Raw genomic sequence first — 17,055 nt, 5'->3', positions numbered from 1 at the left:
GTAGGGAAGAGAGCCTGTCCAAGGTCAAAGGAACTAATGATTTTGGCTGTCTGTCTGTTCAGGATTCAATGTGAAGTATGTAGAAGAGTTAATCTGGTCTGCTGTACAGTCTGACTGGGACTTACCAGACCAGTGGGTGCTCTTACTTGCTCTTTTGGTGATCTGCGTAACTTCCTTGCTCTGTTTCAGTTTTTCTCATTGTGAAATGCTCTGTGAAGGGATTTGAAGTCTTGTTAAAACTACTACGGAAAAGCTAGTAGTTATACTCTTGGGACATGATTTTTCAGGAATCACCAAGTACATAGCCTTGGAAATAGGAACCTGAGAGAGCTGAAGTAAAGCACCCTGAATCACTGGACATTTTTGCAATTTTCTTACCTTTTTACCTCTATTAAAAATAAGTATTCATTTACCTATTTTACAGAAATTCTCTGGGTTACTTTGTCAATTTTTATGAAATTTTGAATGCACAAATCACCATGTTAATTTATGATTACTCACTTGAAGGATTTATTTTTGGATTTCGAGCCTTTATTAATTTACGCAAATTAGTCCTTTCATGTAAATTGTGACTTTCTTCATTACTGTAACTCTAAGGATAAATGCACAATGGAAGATTTTATTCTTTTTCTGGCTTCTAAAAGAATTTTGCCCTCAAATTACAAACTTCAGACTGATAAGCTGATTGCCAGTTGTTTACTACAACGGTAAAAAAACCTGTAAACAGTAAAAAAACCTCCTTTTTTTTCCCCTGTTTTTTCCTGTGTCATCTGTTTAATCACACAAAGTAAGTGACTTTTCAAAGTTTTTGTTTTTATGGGGTTTTTGTTTTTTTTAAAGGAAAAATATCTTTTACTTTTCAATTTGGATATTGGTCACAATCATCGAATAGATTATTTTTGTTACTGTTTGTAATAGAAAATTAAATAAGGAACAGGCTGTCCGGAGATGTACCTGTATTAAAAATTTGTTTTCATGGAGTCACAAAGAATAGCTGAGGTTGGAGAGGACCTCTGGAGATCATCCTGAGCAGCCTCTCTGCTCAAAGCAGGGTCAACTACGGCAGGTTGCTCCAGATATTGTCTAGTTATGTTTTGAATATTTCCAAGGATATTCAATTTCTTAAGGTCTGTGAGCAACTTGTTTCAGTCTTTTACCATCCTCACTGGAAAAGGAATGTTTTTTCTTGCATTTAAATTGGATTTATTGTAATCCAGTTTGTGCCTGTAACCTCTTGCCTGTTCACTGGAAAACACTAAGAAGAGTCTGGCTCCCTCTTTTTTACCCTCTTTCACCAGGAATTTAATTTTATTTGAATTATTTGGTTATTTAAAAACACATTCTCCAAAGATGCGGATGATGTCAATAAGGTGAAGAAATTAAGAGGAATTTTATTGCCTTAAATTGTCTTCATTCTTCCAGCAGGCTTTCCAAATTTTGACAGTTCACTTTTTCTTCTGTATTTGAGTGATTATCTTGTTTCCTTTTTGGCTTGTTGAAATACGTATATCAATCATTACTCTGTAAGAGAAATACTAGATCAAACGCATATTTTCTTCTCTTGAGAAATGTGATTTAACTGTTTTATTCAAACCCTGGCTTTGGTCTTATGATTCCTGCCTTCTGATGTCATCCTCTCTGCCCAATATGCACAGTCAACTATGTACAAACATTATACCTGTTGTCATCTTTCTTTATCATTATGGTTCATCAAAAATTTCTACTGGAATAATCTTGGAGAGAAAAGCTGATCTGAGAAAATGGAAACATCTATTGGGAAGTTTTGGTTCCATTGAAACTAACAGGAGTTATACTGCCTGTTTTCGCTTGTACCTGAACAGTTGCCAAGATGCCAACTGATGTGATCTCTAGGTGGGAATGTCATGAATGAGTGAGCTGCCTGCTTGCTCAGTTTACAGCAAGAAATTTCTCATTTTTTGCTGGAATTCCTTGAGTGGGAACTCTGAATTACAAGTTCAGTATACAGTGTAGTTTTATATACTTGAATTTGCGTATGGTAATGTTTGTATGAAAGCTGCATTGAAAACACACAAGATTTTTAAAAGTTTCTGGAACTTCTTAGATAATTTCATTAATGCTGAAGTAATATACCTAAAATGGCCAAGGTTAATTTATGGAGTAAATTCTCACCTTCACTATGTGCCGCTGTGATTAAAAGTGTTGCTTTTGACATGCGGTATCAAAACTTTAAAATATGAGTGTGTTGGAGGCTGTGTATCTTCTTGGTGCTTATCTGCCTGTTGTTATGTTATCTCTTCGTTGGACAGTGTGCCTCTTAGTATTGTCCCTCCTCCAGGCTGAGGAGTACAATTTTTAACGTCTGCCATCTGGACCAAATTCTTGATGCTTTTTCCTAACTAATTTCACAAGGACTCTCAGTTTATACTTTCTTGTTCTTGTTTTTCATCTCATTCCTTTTGTGGTATACTATCTTATTATAAACAATTAACTAGTATGCTTTATTCATTTAAAGCTCAACAGTTTTCATCTACTAGTGCTCTTGAAACTCCCTATTTTGTGTATTGTGTCTGTCAGAAAGCCTTACCTTTAGCACATACCTTGATTTATACTTGGTTTATAAGTAAGTTATAAAGGTAATGTAAATTTGTAAAGGGATTCCTTCCTTCCTTTCACAATCTTTAGGCTGCCCAGGACCATTTGCACTTGCGTCCTTCCTACAATCTCTTCCTGATCAGGCTTTCCAGGTAAATGTCCACCTTTACATGCCTAGGTTGTTGTTTTTGTCCTGTATAAATATGCACATAACATTTTTTTTCATTCTGTATTTCTTCCACTGATTCTGGTCCCTGAGCCTTTCTTTCTCCATGTTCAGCTAATCATCACTAACTTCTAAAGTGTTTTTCAGCAGCATTAGGAGCTTCTTAATCTTGGAAATAGCTTCAGAGTGAAGCTTACTTAAATCTGTTTTTGCGGTTGATAAAGCTGTTGTCATGACCTTCTTGTCTTTTTCTCTTTGAATAGTCTTGTGTACAGGATCTGCTGTGTCATTTATAAAGATGGCTTCTCACGGAAGTGTTCTTTTATCTGAACTTTGAATCATTTAAGCAGAACTGTGAGGAGCACTTTCTTACTGTCAGCTGTATGAGTAATCGTTCATGCAGCTCTTTAGGTCACCTTTTTTGTGTAATGTCTTTCCTCAGTGTCAGTGTCAGAAATCTTACTTTCAAATAGTGTTGTACAGCACCTGCAACTCCATAATTAGCTCCTCTTTCTGCTCCAGTCTGTAATCTGCATTTAAAAATAAATAAATAAATAGCTCACTATGTTGGTGATGCTGACTTGCCTTTTGAGATCTATGTGGCAGTGTAATGAATGAGCCTTATAGGATTCTTTTAACAATCTAGGATGCTTTTAAGAATATTTGTTCAAGCCATTCCTTTGGACCAGTACACAGCCTCCTTAAACCTTTTGTTTGTCTTCACCAAGCTCTTTGAAATGTTGTTTTATCTCATAGGAAAAGCATGTTTTCAGGTATATATATCTAATCCTACTACAAATTCCTTCTGAAGGATGGGAACATCTTTTGTTCAAACACCACCAGTTCAAACTAATTGGTAACACAGAGTATCACTGCAGAGGAGTTAATTGAATTCCAAATCAATAAATGTTTACCTGCCTCAGATGAAATAATAGTTGAAAACCTTGCAGAAATTTCAAGTGTATTCTTGAAGACAGGGTCAGTCATTTATGGACTAATCTCTCTGAGTAATGAGAAATTTTTTTATGTGGTCCTGGACTGGACTCTTGTTTATCATGAGCTTCAGGTATATAGACAGCATTATAACCCTCTCAAGCCTTTGGTTCGCTGGACTAAATAGACTCTAATTGTACTGATCACCTGTATTTTACATACCTGCCAGTTTGAGTTCATCTTTCTTGACGTGTATACATGCAGTTGACATTTCTGTTTAGATCCCATCAGGTCCTTGAACAATAGTCTGAAATTTCAGTGTGGTTCATCCAAACTTCTTATATTAGGTAACTTCTTTATCTTCTAGCCTTTTTCTCTGAGGCTCAGTATTCCATGCCAAGTAAAACTTTGCTAAATGTGCTAAACTTGTCACTCCCTTCCTTCCTTCCCCAGCTTTATATGCTGAGCATGATGTCCTATGGTATGGAATATCCCTTTGGTCGGTTGGGGTCAGCTGTCCCAGCTGCGTCCCCTCCCAACCTCGTGTGCAACCCCAGCGTACTCACTGGTGGGGTGGTGTGAGAAGCAGAAAAGGCCTTGACTGTGTGTAAACAGTACTCAGCAATAACAAAAACATCTCTGTGTTATTAACAGTTTCCAACACAGATCCAAAACATAGCCCCATACTAGCTACTATGAAGAAAATTAACTCTATCCCAGCCAAAACCAGCACACCAGGTAAGATTTAATTCAGAGTAGAATGTTACATTGCAGTACGCAGAATAGGATGCAGAGTGTGTGTAGTTCTGGTATGTCCTAGCAAAGACATAGTATCATTCTCAGAACCAGAGGCAGTTTGTTTTGCTCAGGGTAAACTGTACTTGAGCCAGTCTGTGAAGCCAACAGTTAGTTGGAATTAGTTCAGCAACTTTGTATGCTTTCGTTTGCTAGTCTAGACGAACTTCAGTAGGAGAACTTTAGACGAGATTTAGTAGGATTTACTTTTAGTCAATATTTAATTAAATCATTCATTACTTACCAAAACAGATGGCATTGCTGTTTGAGGTATGTGGTTCATGAAGACTGGAAAATCTGTTTTGCATCTCTTTAAAAGAACTCAAAGTGCTCCCCTATGGGATTTGATTTTAGCAAATGTGCCCAAGAGGATGCTATTGCCCCTTTCCTTTGGGCTCTGATGACTGTGACTTTTCTCAGGACTTAAGTTACTTTGCTATTATGAGAGAATGAGTTCTCTTGTACACATGCTGAATGAAATCCCCACAGACTGAATGTGTAGAAAATAACATTTTACTTCTGTGAACTGTTCCTTAAGAAAACAATATAATATCCATTCTGTTTAGTTTTGTTTTTGATAGAATGCTGCAGTATGAATTAGAGGAGCCATGTAATTAAAGGTTTTCTGCTTGAAGTAATCCATTTGAGATTCATTTTGGTGTCATTTTCATGTCTGGGTTTATTTTTCAGGGACATAGTCTCCTTATCATTGTTGGTTTAGTTTAAATATCATTGTCTGGGATTAGTGTCTGATATTGAGCTGGTTAATGTAGTGTTAGTTAAATGTGAAGATTTAAATCAGATTGTTCAGTTATGAAATATTACACAGCTCAGAAGTATGCAGTTCAGATATTATCTTCGTGTAATCCATTATTTGCTTTCTCTTCTCTCTCCTCCAATTTTTACAGGAAGATATTTACATGTATGGAGGCAAAATTGAAACAAATAACGGCAATGTTACTGACGAGCTGTGGATTTTCAACATACACAGTCAAACATGGAGTACCAGAACTCCTGCAGTACTTGTACATGGCCAGCAATACGCTGTGGAGGGTCATTCGGCACACATAGTGGAGTTGGACAGCAGAGATGTGGTTATGATCATAATTTTTGGATATTCTGCCATATACGGTTACACAAGCATTGTGCAAGAATACTACATCAGTAAGTCACTTTCAAATCATTTTTACCATGTTCTGATTAAAAAAAATCCTGATTTTTATTTTTAATTGAACACTCCTGTTTTCAGAAAGAAAAATACATATTTTTGCAGAGTAAATAAAACCTCATCTTTTTTACTTCAAGTTACGTAGATCAGATTTCTTGTTAAGCAGTAGCATTTCATATGTGTTTGGAGTATAATGGCTTTGGCTGTGTGTTATGGTGTACGTGGCTGTGGTACTCTAAAGGGGGTACATGTTGAAACCAGAAATTCCACGCAGTGGTTATTGTTGTGTTGAAACTTACTTTTTTTACCACAGGCTTACTGTTTTTACCACAGAGTAGATAGAATAAAAAAGAATAAGTAGAGCAAAAAAAGAAAGGGCAAAACAGAAAACAATGAACTGGGCTTACTACAAAAATACAGTTATTCTGAAGGCTCTTTAATATTGCTGTAATATTTTCATTCTGATTTTTGAAATGTAGTGACTTAGTTCATCACTGTATATAGGGTTCTTTCTAAAGTGTATACATGCTGCTACTAGAGGAAATAAGAGAAAGTTAACATTAATTTTTGTAAATAACCTGCCATGTCTGTCTGGGATTTCCCTTGCAAACTGGCAAGCTTTTCTTAGGGGTGATTTTAAATGATAGAATTAAATAAACCAAGATAGTTTTTTATCTTACACATGGTACATCTAGGATATTATTTCAATAGAATAGACAAGAAAATCTACACCTTCTGATACATTTTTAGGAATATTTATAAGCCCACTAATTCAAATTATAATCTTCTCTTAGTTTTTTGGATTCCTTTTTTTCTACAGAATTGATCTGAGTCCCTCAGTTATTTAAGCAATCACAGAATGCATAATACAAAATTTCAAAGTAATATTTGTATGTTAAGGCATAATATATTGTTCCATTTTACTCTTTTTGCATATATGCATATGTATAGAAACATTGTTTAAGCAGATTTTTGGGGTGGGGAAATGCCTTCAAAACTTAGAAGTTTCTTATGCTTCCTGATGGTAGTGTTGAAATTTTGTAACAATGTTGAACAAGGGCAAAAGAGAATGGGAATAAGAGGAAGAGCACCAGGTTGTGCTTCACCCACACTGAAAAATTTGATTGAACTGCATAAAACTACTATAAAACTCTTGTCTTGGAATGATGTTTCACAACAGTTTTGTAAGATTTGTTAAGTATTAAAGGTTATGTTTTTTAAAAAAATTAATTTCTGATTTTTTTTTTAACATACAAGAGAGAATTTTTTTCTTGAAGATAAAAATATGTTGTTCTAGATTTCTGCATGCTCATTCGCTCTAATGTCTATTGGAACCTTGAACAATTTTCTTCTTCACATGCTGCTCATTTAGTCTGAAGTATGGAAGTACCAATATTACTCTCACCTATTATTGTGGTTAGTTTAATTATGAAGAGGGAAATGAAAAATACGAGGAGTACACTATTTGCTTTGTAGTGTAAAATTTTCTGTCTGCTGGATTTTATTGCTGGCCTTGTGGTTGAAATGTACAACTTATTCCTATTTTTTTTTTTTAATGTTAAAGCTATGTTTGTGGAGGATTAATAAACCAGACTATAATTAAGCATATATAAACCAAAAAACTCAACCCCAAATCTTTCATACCATGGCAATAAGCTTTGATTAGAAGAACTTATGTCGCTGCATTATTATTGGTCTGAATTATTCTCAAGTTTTTATGTCTCCTTTTGGAGATGATAATTTTATCACATTCTAGTGAGAAATTTAGTTTGTTAGAGAAAGTATGCTTCACTTGCATCAAAAAGGAAGTAAACTTGTAACAGCATAGGATATTACTGTGGAAACCCATTGATTTCAGTGAGTCTACTCACGTGATGAAGGATCAGTGGCGCATGCAGTGCTTTGCAGAACATGGTCTACGTGCTGTAACAGAACCATTTCTGCTGTGGATAATTCTCATTTTACTTCATTGCATCTCCCTCCTTCCCCTCTCCCCTAAGCTAAATGAATTTGTGTCAGCTGTAGCATTTATCGACAGTTTCACAACTGTAGGATCATTTTTAACCATAAAATTCCAAATGGTGGAATGACTAGTTTTTCTGGGACTTTACCAGCTCGGAATCCAAACTTAAAAGACACAGGAAGTGGTAGAAGTGTTGCTGTGAACCCACCTGAATAGGAAAGAAAATCTGTTATTAAAAAGGGCATCTGATGTTATAGAAAGAAGAATGAGAGTCCCATTTTCTCTCTCTGCTTGCTTTTAAAACATACATTGCTTTAATACTTCAAACAGTACTGCTTTATTATTTCTAAATGTTATCAGACATGGCTTTTAGTTCTAATAAAGGCTATTTTTCAAGTATTTACCAGATGCCTACTGAAAGAAAGAGGCATAGAAAGAGGCAACTTACCCTTTCATTCATATGAATTGAAACCTCTAGTGATCCGGTCCTGTTATTGAACTTTTATTAACTCGATATGTGGAATTCTGGTGCTAAAGCCTCTTTAGTTACTGTGACCCTTTTTTCCATGGGGCATGGGTCAAGAAACATCAAAAGAAGTTTGAATTATGTGTGGACTCCCAAGATTTTCACAGAGGCATGTAGTTCTTATTGAGAAAACATGAATCAAATGCGTGCGTGGTCTGAAAATTTCTCTGGCACTGTCTGACTAGTGAAGACAGTGATTTCTATCAAAATCAAATAAGTTCTGGAAATGTTGGACATGGTTTACAGGCAGATTTTCACCATGCAAAGGAATTAATTTCTACTCCAAAGGTGCAGTCATTGTTGCAGAAACAAAAGAGCTTGCTGTTTTCCTTTCTTGCTGTACCTAGACTTATGACTCTTGAGGAACCAGTAAATCCTGGTATGGGAATTATGTGAATGATTTTACTAACTTGAACCATAAAGCTTTTCTGGGTTACTCCCCAGGGAAATTTATTTCCCTTTAGGTTAGCAATACCTCATAAACCTTCTAAGAATCTCAATGTGAGTCCCAAGGTGAATATAATAATGATGTTTTGTTTTAGCTGAGGTTTGTAAAGGCTCCTTGTATATTAAGGAACTTCTGAATAAGTCTTCTGTGGTTTTCTTTTTTTTAGAAGGCAAAGATTTGTCTGGATTAGCAGCATATCACTGTTTTGTAGGCTGAATTTTTTTAACGACTTTAGAAGTAGGCTATAGGTTGCTTTTTGTTAAAAATATTTCTTTGAAATAGTGTTAAAAGAGATGACCCTTTGAAGTAACATGTATTTCTTTTTTTTTTTAAGTTAGTTTAAGCTTCATGGTTGCTCAAAAGAATTTTAAAGGTTGTCACTGCGATGCAATGAAGATGGCACACTGAGGTGCTCTGTGGACATTTTGTTCTTTTTACCTAATCTGTTCAAGGTGGTGTACTGTGGTAAGGACCGATCAGGCCAATGTATCTACCTGTCCTTGGATTTTTTTTTTTAGTGGATTTATTAGTGCATATTAAAAAAAAAAAAATTCTAACATCTTTTTAGAAACAACTTAATCTCAAAATACTATTTTAATTTTTCTATTTTGAATGATAAAATTTGGCCATCCTAATCAGTTTCGTAGAAAGAAATGAGGTAAAACAAAGAAAGAATAAGGGTTTTGTCTCCTATTTCACTTGCTTTGCATTCTTTAATGAGGGAATGGTGTTGTGTCTTTGGATGTGATTAACTTCCTGTGAGCAAAAGGCTGGAACTTATCACCTTGGCCATCAAAATCCATGCTTTTAAAATACAAACACTATTTTGTAATTCCTTTCAAAAATATATGAGGATTAAACTTAAACAGTTTGGGTTTTGTTCATAGTGTCATTAGAAAATTGGTTATAATTTTAGTGACTAAACATCTTCTAATTCATACCTTTATCATTTTTTTTGTTGACATTCACTTGTTTTCTGGGTGATACATTTTTAATGTAAGCAGCTTGTCTCTCTTCTTGGAATTCTCCTTGAATTATGTTTATAGATACCAATCCTTCCTTTTGCAAGGCTAATTAAGGCAACTTCATCTATTCTGCTCTCATTCTAATAATTCATCTCTGTACCTTCTCCAAAAAGAGTTCATCTCTCTTAACACGGATGATTAAAAAAGCCTGTGGGATATTCTAGGTGAGATTTCACCAATGCCTGGCTAAATAACCTTAATTCTGCTTTATTGGGAACATGTCACTTGGTATGTAGTAAGATGACATTTCTACTGCATCCATGAGGAAGTCATTAACAACTCATAGGCTTTCTCTGATGAAGCAGTGCTCCTACTTATTCTTCTTAGTCATTATCAAATGATGAGCTTCCATTTTATAGATTTTCATGTTGCTAATCCCAGTGCACAATATCTTTAAGTCATTGTTGAATTGTGGTCCATTTTTTTCTGGTAGCCAAGATCATCTGGTTCATTCTGCATGTTTTTTCTGCTGCTTCTGTGAATTGACAGTGTCTAAATTTATGCAATTATTACACCTTAAATTTGTGACAGTGTCCTAAAATGCACCCATTCTATCCTTAAGAAGTCTCCCTAGTAATCCCAGCACCTCTCAACATTGTTCATTGCTGCTTCTGGTTCAGTGCCCAAATCCTGTTCTGTTGTAATGGCTTATTTACTAATTTCCCATTGTGATGTTATAGTAAGGACATTACTGAAGCCCAGATACTATGAACACCGACGCTTCCTTCTGTAGATAATTGGCTTTTAGGTATATGTGAGGTAAATGGTTTGTTACATTTTTGGTACATATATTGTCCAATGAAACAGTTTGCCATTATTTCAATACTTTTTGTTTTATCCTTTAAAAAAAACCCCCAAAACCGAACAAAACACAAAACCCCTTTGTTCTAAACCTTTGCATGTTACTGAGGCAAGACTAAAGTCTGTAATTGTCCAGATTGTGTCTCTTCTCCTTCTGATCTTTAATGGCAGCACTATGGTTGCTGTTCCTTGGTAATACCTAACCAGCTTTGTTTAAAATGCCTGCTGCTGGGCCTGCAATTTCATTTGCTGTGTCTGTCAGAATTTTGGAATGGAGTCATACTCCCAGCTTCAGTATGTTGAATTAATGAGTTTAGCTTCTATCTCAGCTGTAATTTCTTCTTCTGTTTACATGTTTTTGTAGATGCCTTTTTTCCTCGTTTTTTTTTTTTTTCACTTGATCGGTCTTCTGGAAATGGTGGTGGTAAAGCTGGACAAGAAATGCCTGATTCTGTTTGACAAAGGTGACCAGAATATTGCAGCCTGTAACTGTGTCCAGTTGTTTAGTATCTGACAGATTTAATTATCTGACATTATTGTAGTGACTTGCCTAAGCATTTCAAGAGAAACTTTATGTGGTAGAATTATCTGGAAGATTGCCCAGACGTTGATGAAAAATGTCAAATTATGAATGAAAAATAGAAGCCCCTATTACTGGAATGATTTTCTTTTTTGTGATTTTTTTTTTTTTTCAAAATTCATTTGACCTGTTTTTTATACTGCCTATTAGACTTACAAATTGAAATCTGGGAAATAAAAATAAAATCCCATTTCCTTATTTCTGGTTTGTTTGTTCATAGAGCTCTTTCTGTATTTGACTTTTTAATCTGTTGAGGGTGCAGAGTTCCACATGACTGGTTTGAGTACTTCATCTGATCTAATGATAGAAAGAGTGGGATCTCTTTGAATGTAAGAGTTACATAAACACCTTGAATAAAAATTGGATTTCTGTTTAAAAAGAGATAGATGAAGATCTGTATCAAGGAATCTTTTTTTAAAAAAAGCATATTGATGTCTCTTAATACAGAGTGTATTTTTTGTCTGAATGATGCAATATTCAAGATACTGAAAAGGCATGAAAGAGATCAAAACTGCATATATACATTTCAGTATTCAAAATTCAGGCAGCTCAACTAAATCTCAGAAAGGGAAATAGAAGGAGAAACTGTAATACTGCTTTTGACTTTTATTTCAGATAGATGTCATGGACCTCTTTTCTCAAATTTAGGTAGTTATCCATAGCACATGGTTTTTATTATTGTGAGAAGGAACAGCTATTCATATAGCTGCACGAGTCATCTAAAGCTATGCAATATGCAATTTTATCGTGACAGTGTTCTAAATGCTACATGAAGCAGTGAGATGTAAATTCAAAGTATTCTATTATGCATATGATCAACACGTTGTGTAAATTTATGTGGAGAAATGGTAATTTTTCCCTGAAAAGCATATATACAGATCTTTAGGACTCATCACTATTTAAATGAAGAAATGAGAATGTTGGTGGTGATAGAAAGGTGTATCTGCAGGTTGACTCCTCACCAACCCTCTTACGTAAATTGTATCAAGTAAATCTACTTCTCAGCAAGGTAATATGGATGTAAAGTACAGCATTATTGGTTCAAATTTGATGATTGTGTTCAGAGTTGCGATTCTTAATGGCTTGATAATATCCAACATAGAAATTGGAATAAAATACTAGTTACGTTAACACTACATATAAATAATGTCAATATACTGTGTCAGACATAGTGTATTACACAAATATCAGCATTCATACACACAAAAAAATAAGCACAAGTCTTCCAGTTTAATCTATACTTTACTGCTTGCTATAAGCACTTACTACTGAAAGAAATGCAACTTGCTTATAGAGGCAGTGCCTGGAAACCATTTACTGGAAGTAGAATAGCAACAGTAATAACTGAAAGTCATGAGTCTTTTCACTGAAGAGAAGAATCCCAAGGAAAGAGAGGTAATCTTAAACTACCTACATAATATCAGGTAAAAATTGAAAATGAATGTAAACTAACTTTGAGATGACGCAAGGTGTATGGTGGTGTGTGCTAGCCTTGGATAAATAACTTCATGATGGCAGCCCATTTAGGTTAAGAATTAGGAGACTGCTCCATTTTGGAAGTCCTTGTCCACACCTTCTGTTCTTCTGACAGTCTTCAAGAGTCTGTAAGTGAATTATTTTTTCCACTTCATGTCCATTGAACTGGCTGCTTAATCATCATAGGCTCTTTTGAATAGGCTGGCTTCTACAGGAAATACTTACCTCCTCGCGCTTGCTCTTTTTGTGGCTTATGTCATCAGCTGGCAAGATAGAGGGGAAAAAAAATGGAAATTTCAGGGCCACAGGCAACAAGTGGTCATTTAACCTCTCTGTCTTTTTTTATTGCTATGGTAAAATAGTTTCCAATTGTGTTTTATTCTTCAGTCATAACAGCTATTGTGAATGGTTTTATTTGGTGTCTCTTTGCAGTTATTAATGATGTGATGTAAAATGTCGATTTAAGTCACAGTTTAATGAGCTGCTATCAAATTATCCTTTTGTCAGTTTTCTGCGACTGAGTAGGTATATTTGCAGTTAAATAACAAAGAAACCGTGGTTGGAAACTTATCTCAGCTCAATAATTTTACAGTTTACTAGCAAAGTGCCTACCTGTATCCACGTGTACTTCGAGCTACCTTACGTTATGTAACGTATTCACAGTTTCTGCCAGGCTTCTCCAGACAGTTTCCCCATGATTGAGTACAGGTGCTCCTAATGCAGCTGCAGCACTGAATTCTCATCAGCCATCTCTGGTGGAACAAAGTTAAGGTTGAGGGAGAATTAGTCGTAAATGTTAATTTCATATTTTTCAAAAAGTTTGGGCTTTTTTTTTTTTGTTTTTTGTTTTGTGTCTGTGCTGAACTCGCACATGGGAGAATATGAGCTACTGCCTGGCACCTGTAACAATGATGCATTTGCGACTTAATTAAGAATAGCAGATAATAGTCTAATAATATTATCTAGTATAATGATATATTATTATATTATGTTATATTATATTATCTAATATAATGTATATTTAATATAATCTATAAGCAGATCTTTTGATACATTGGTATAAAATTACTTCTTAAAACAAGTCCCTAGTTATTGCTGTATTTAGAATTATACCGAAAATGATTTTAAATACTTAAAACTCCTAGTATTGTGTGTTAGCAATAGTAAGCCTTAAACCTGTGTCTCTTGTACGTCTGTTCCAGGGTCTAATTCTTGGCTCGTACCAGAAACAAAAGGAGCAATTGTGCAAGGTGGATATGGCCATACTAGTGTCTATGATGAATTGACAAAATCTGTTTATGTCCATGGTGGATACAAAGCATTACCTGGCAATAAATATGGGTTGGTGGATGATCTTTACAGATATGAAGTTAATACCCGGACATGGTAAGTGGGATTTAGAATGTAGGAAACTAAGTTGTTGCTGAAAAAGAAAACAGAAGCATAGAGTAAGGTTCTAGTAAAGTCACATAGGCACCTCCATATCCTTTGCATGTTGCAGAACAGTGCATTCTCTGCAACAAAATGGAAGAATTGTGAGGGATCGGACTTTTGCCAGCAGATTAATGGAGCTATGCGTTGAAGGAATGGCAGGGAGGAAGCTTTGCATATGTTCTACAAATTAAGGAAATGTTCTCCTATCCAGACATAAGCACCATGCAGAAATAATACACGTGTACTGTTTCCACGTGGTATGAATATACTGCTGATACATGTTCAAGTACCTGTTATATAAATAAATCGAGAAATCTAAGAACTGTGGAAGGTTATTTTTCACAAAACTATCAGAAATAAGAGAAATTTCCTGGTATTGTATAGGGATCCTTAGTTATCAATATTCTTGGTGTTTCTATTTTTGTCAGTTCCCTGTCCTCCAATTTTATTATAATTTATGAATGCTACTTATCTATATATAGTGACCTTACAAAGTGATCTTAAATATTTTTTCTTACATTAGAGATGATTTGAGAACTATTTCTCAGAACATTTTATCTATTGCCATTTATTATTTGTGTTGAGCACCAATGGCTTAAACTTAAGTAGGCAAGACTTGCTTTCAGATGTTGGAAACATGTGGGTTTGATTTCACTAAGGTTCTTGATTTTGAATGCTACTAATTCGTGGCATTTGGAAACATTATCACAATAATTTTTTTGTCTCTTTTAATGTATTTTTAAATTGCTGGCATTTTAATGCTCTCTTATTATACTCCATTCTTGGAACAAAGTGATACATCCTTTGAAGGTCTGTTCAACAATATAATAATAATAATAATAATAATAGAATTATTTTTATTCATTATTTATATAAAAACTAATAACCAATGCTTCTATCTACACTACTGTGGCATTCTCTGCAACTTGTAGAGAACATAACTCTTACTTGTTTCATCAGTATTACACTGGAAGTCAGTTGTACTATGGGATTGAAAACTGGCTGAGAGGATGGGGTAATGACACGTAGTAATAAAATCTTTTACTATATCTGTGACATCTTATAATCAGTATTCAAAGCACTTAGTGAGGTAACTGAGCCTGAACTGACTAGGTGGGGCGTGAGGAAGAGGTGGAATCATGGTGACTTTCTCATGCTCGTGTACATGGCTTTTTTGGCACTCACATTGGCTTGTCCTCACTCTCTCTGTCTTCATCTTGCACTCGCTAACTCTCCGTTTCTCTGCCTGATCTGGCCGAGGTTCATGTGCTTCACTAAATCTTGGCATACAAAACTGGTTACTTGTTTTATTCAGTGGCACGTGGGTTTTCTTTTTCTTAGCAATTGGGCGTAAGTTTTATATTTCTTGGAATGTGAGGGGGAGGTATCTTAATTCCTAGTGTGAACATTATTTCTAATACATGATGGAGAATTACAACGTGTGTAATACCTGCATTACTGTGCATTACTTGCACACTGCTGCAGGGTTCTGCTCAGGTGCTGGGCTCAGATAATGGCCTGAAACAGCGGAAGCACTTGCTGGCTCCTGGGTATTTTTATTACTGTTATAATGTCGTGCTGCTGTACGCAACACTTGGCATCGGTATAGTTAATGTGGACTAACGTTTGCAGATATACATATATGTGCATAAATAATGAAATTCAGTGTAAAGTTTACTGAGATTCACATAATTTGCATAGGGTTGATATGTAGTGGAGAGTTCTGAAGTCTGCTGTCTCATCAGTCATGCTAATGAATAGTGAAAATCATGGCCAAATTAACAAACTCGGTCTGTATTACACTTCCGCTTCTGCTGAATCTTGGGGAAAAGTTACTGTTACCAGGAGGGATGAAGCTCAGCACACACTATGCAAAAATTAAGGAAAACAACCCCTGTACAATGTAGTGACCAGAGCTGGGGCAATGCAGTTGGGTGACAAGTAGAAAAATGAACAGCCCACAGAAAAACTGTGGGGATTGCTGTTCTATCTGCTGTTGAGAGGAGAGAATCCTTAGTTTTCCCCCGAACAGTGTACGACTTAAGGCCTTTAGTGGTCAAGACAACTGTTTGTAGACAGCTGTGAGGCAGGATACTCAAGACAGGGCCTAGTGTATTGCAGTTAATGTAAACTAGAAGGTAGGAGCTATAGACAACTGGTAAAGCAAAAGACAGAAAACTCTACAGTCCAAACGGATAAGGACAACATGTTCTTAGTTCATTAGCGTTCTTTCAACTTATAGCAGCAGTATTCCTCCATTACTCGTTGAAGATAGCTGTTAAAAATAATGTCTTGTTCTATTTCCTTGTCATTCCTAATTTTGTGTGTTGCTAACTGGTGAGTTGAAACCTAATATCAGATTTTTCTGGATAGGTACTGTAAGTATTCTATGTCAAGCTAATTCCTGGTTATGAAAACACACCTACGTGGTACTCTATTTTTGAAGTATTTTAATCAGAAGTACACAGCAAAAATGCAAGTCACTTAACAGAACATAAAAAAAGGGTTAAAAACAGAAGCACATTGATGTTATGCTGCTGGCTTGAAGGAATTACCACATTTTCAAGCAACAACAACAAAAAAATCTCGTTTACTTTCATTTAGTCTTTGATATTTTCTTTGATGATAATTTCTAGGAGAAGGAGGGACTATTTAAGTGACACCATGGGAACTTAGGTTTAATGCCTTCCTCTCAGCTTGCTTAAAGATATGTCTTATCACTTAAAAAAATATCTCAAGTTTATTGATTGATTTACATCATTATGTCAAAACAATGAGACATATTTTAAACCCACTCCCCCAAACCCTATGATGATATAAAAATATTGAACAAATGTTATCAGTGTGATTCAAGAGACAGCGTTATTCAATCAGAAGGAAAGATTGTCAAGCCAATATGTTCATTATAGGAAACGAATGACAAAACAGTTTAATTGTAGGTGTGAGCAGCATGCAGTAACACAAGTGAAAGTGAGAGTCTAAACTTGAAAACTGTTAGATTACTGAGACAAAAGGTTATTAGGGGAATGCAAATAATATTCTGTACTGCTGATCTAATCAGCTCTTCACAAACATATCTACAACTGGTCTATCTAACTAATTCAAGCTGGCAAAACTCACAAATAGTTGCACTCTCCATTGGTAAGATTTATTTGCTGTGACTGAA

General features: G+C 35.3%; 1 protein-coding gene across 1 annotated transcript in view; it reads left to right on the top strand.

Moving 5' to 3' along the window:
• LOC104619192 (attractin-like protein 1) overlaps positions 1-17,055 on the top strand; it is a 102,016-nt gene that overhangs the window by 71,254 nt on the left and 13,707 nt on the right. Inside the window, 2 exon segments of the mRNA XM_010284982.1 lie at positions 5,377-5,632; positions 13,658-13,841. Of these exon segments, the coding sequence (XP_010283284.1) occupies positions 5,377-5,632; positions 13,658-13,841 (440 nt within the window).

The sequence above is a fragment of the Phaethon lepturus genome, unplaced genomic scaffold (genome assembly GCF_000687285.1).
Source record: "Phaethon lepturus isolate BGI_N335 unplaced genomic scaffold, ASM68728v1 scaffold16304, whole genome shotgun sequence".
In the NCBI taxonomy this organism is placed as follows: domain Eukaryota; kingdom Metazoa; phylum Chordata; class Aves; order Phaethontiformes; family Phaethontidae; genus Phaethon; species Phaethon lepturus.
This window is presented reverse-complemented; position numbering and strand designations above follow the sequence as displayed.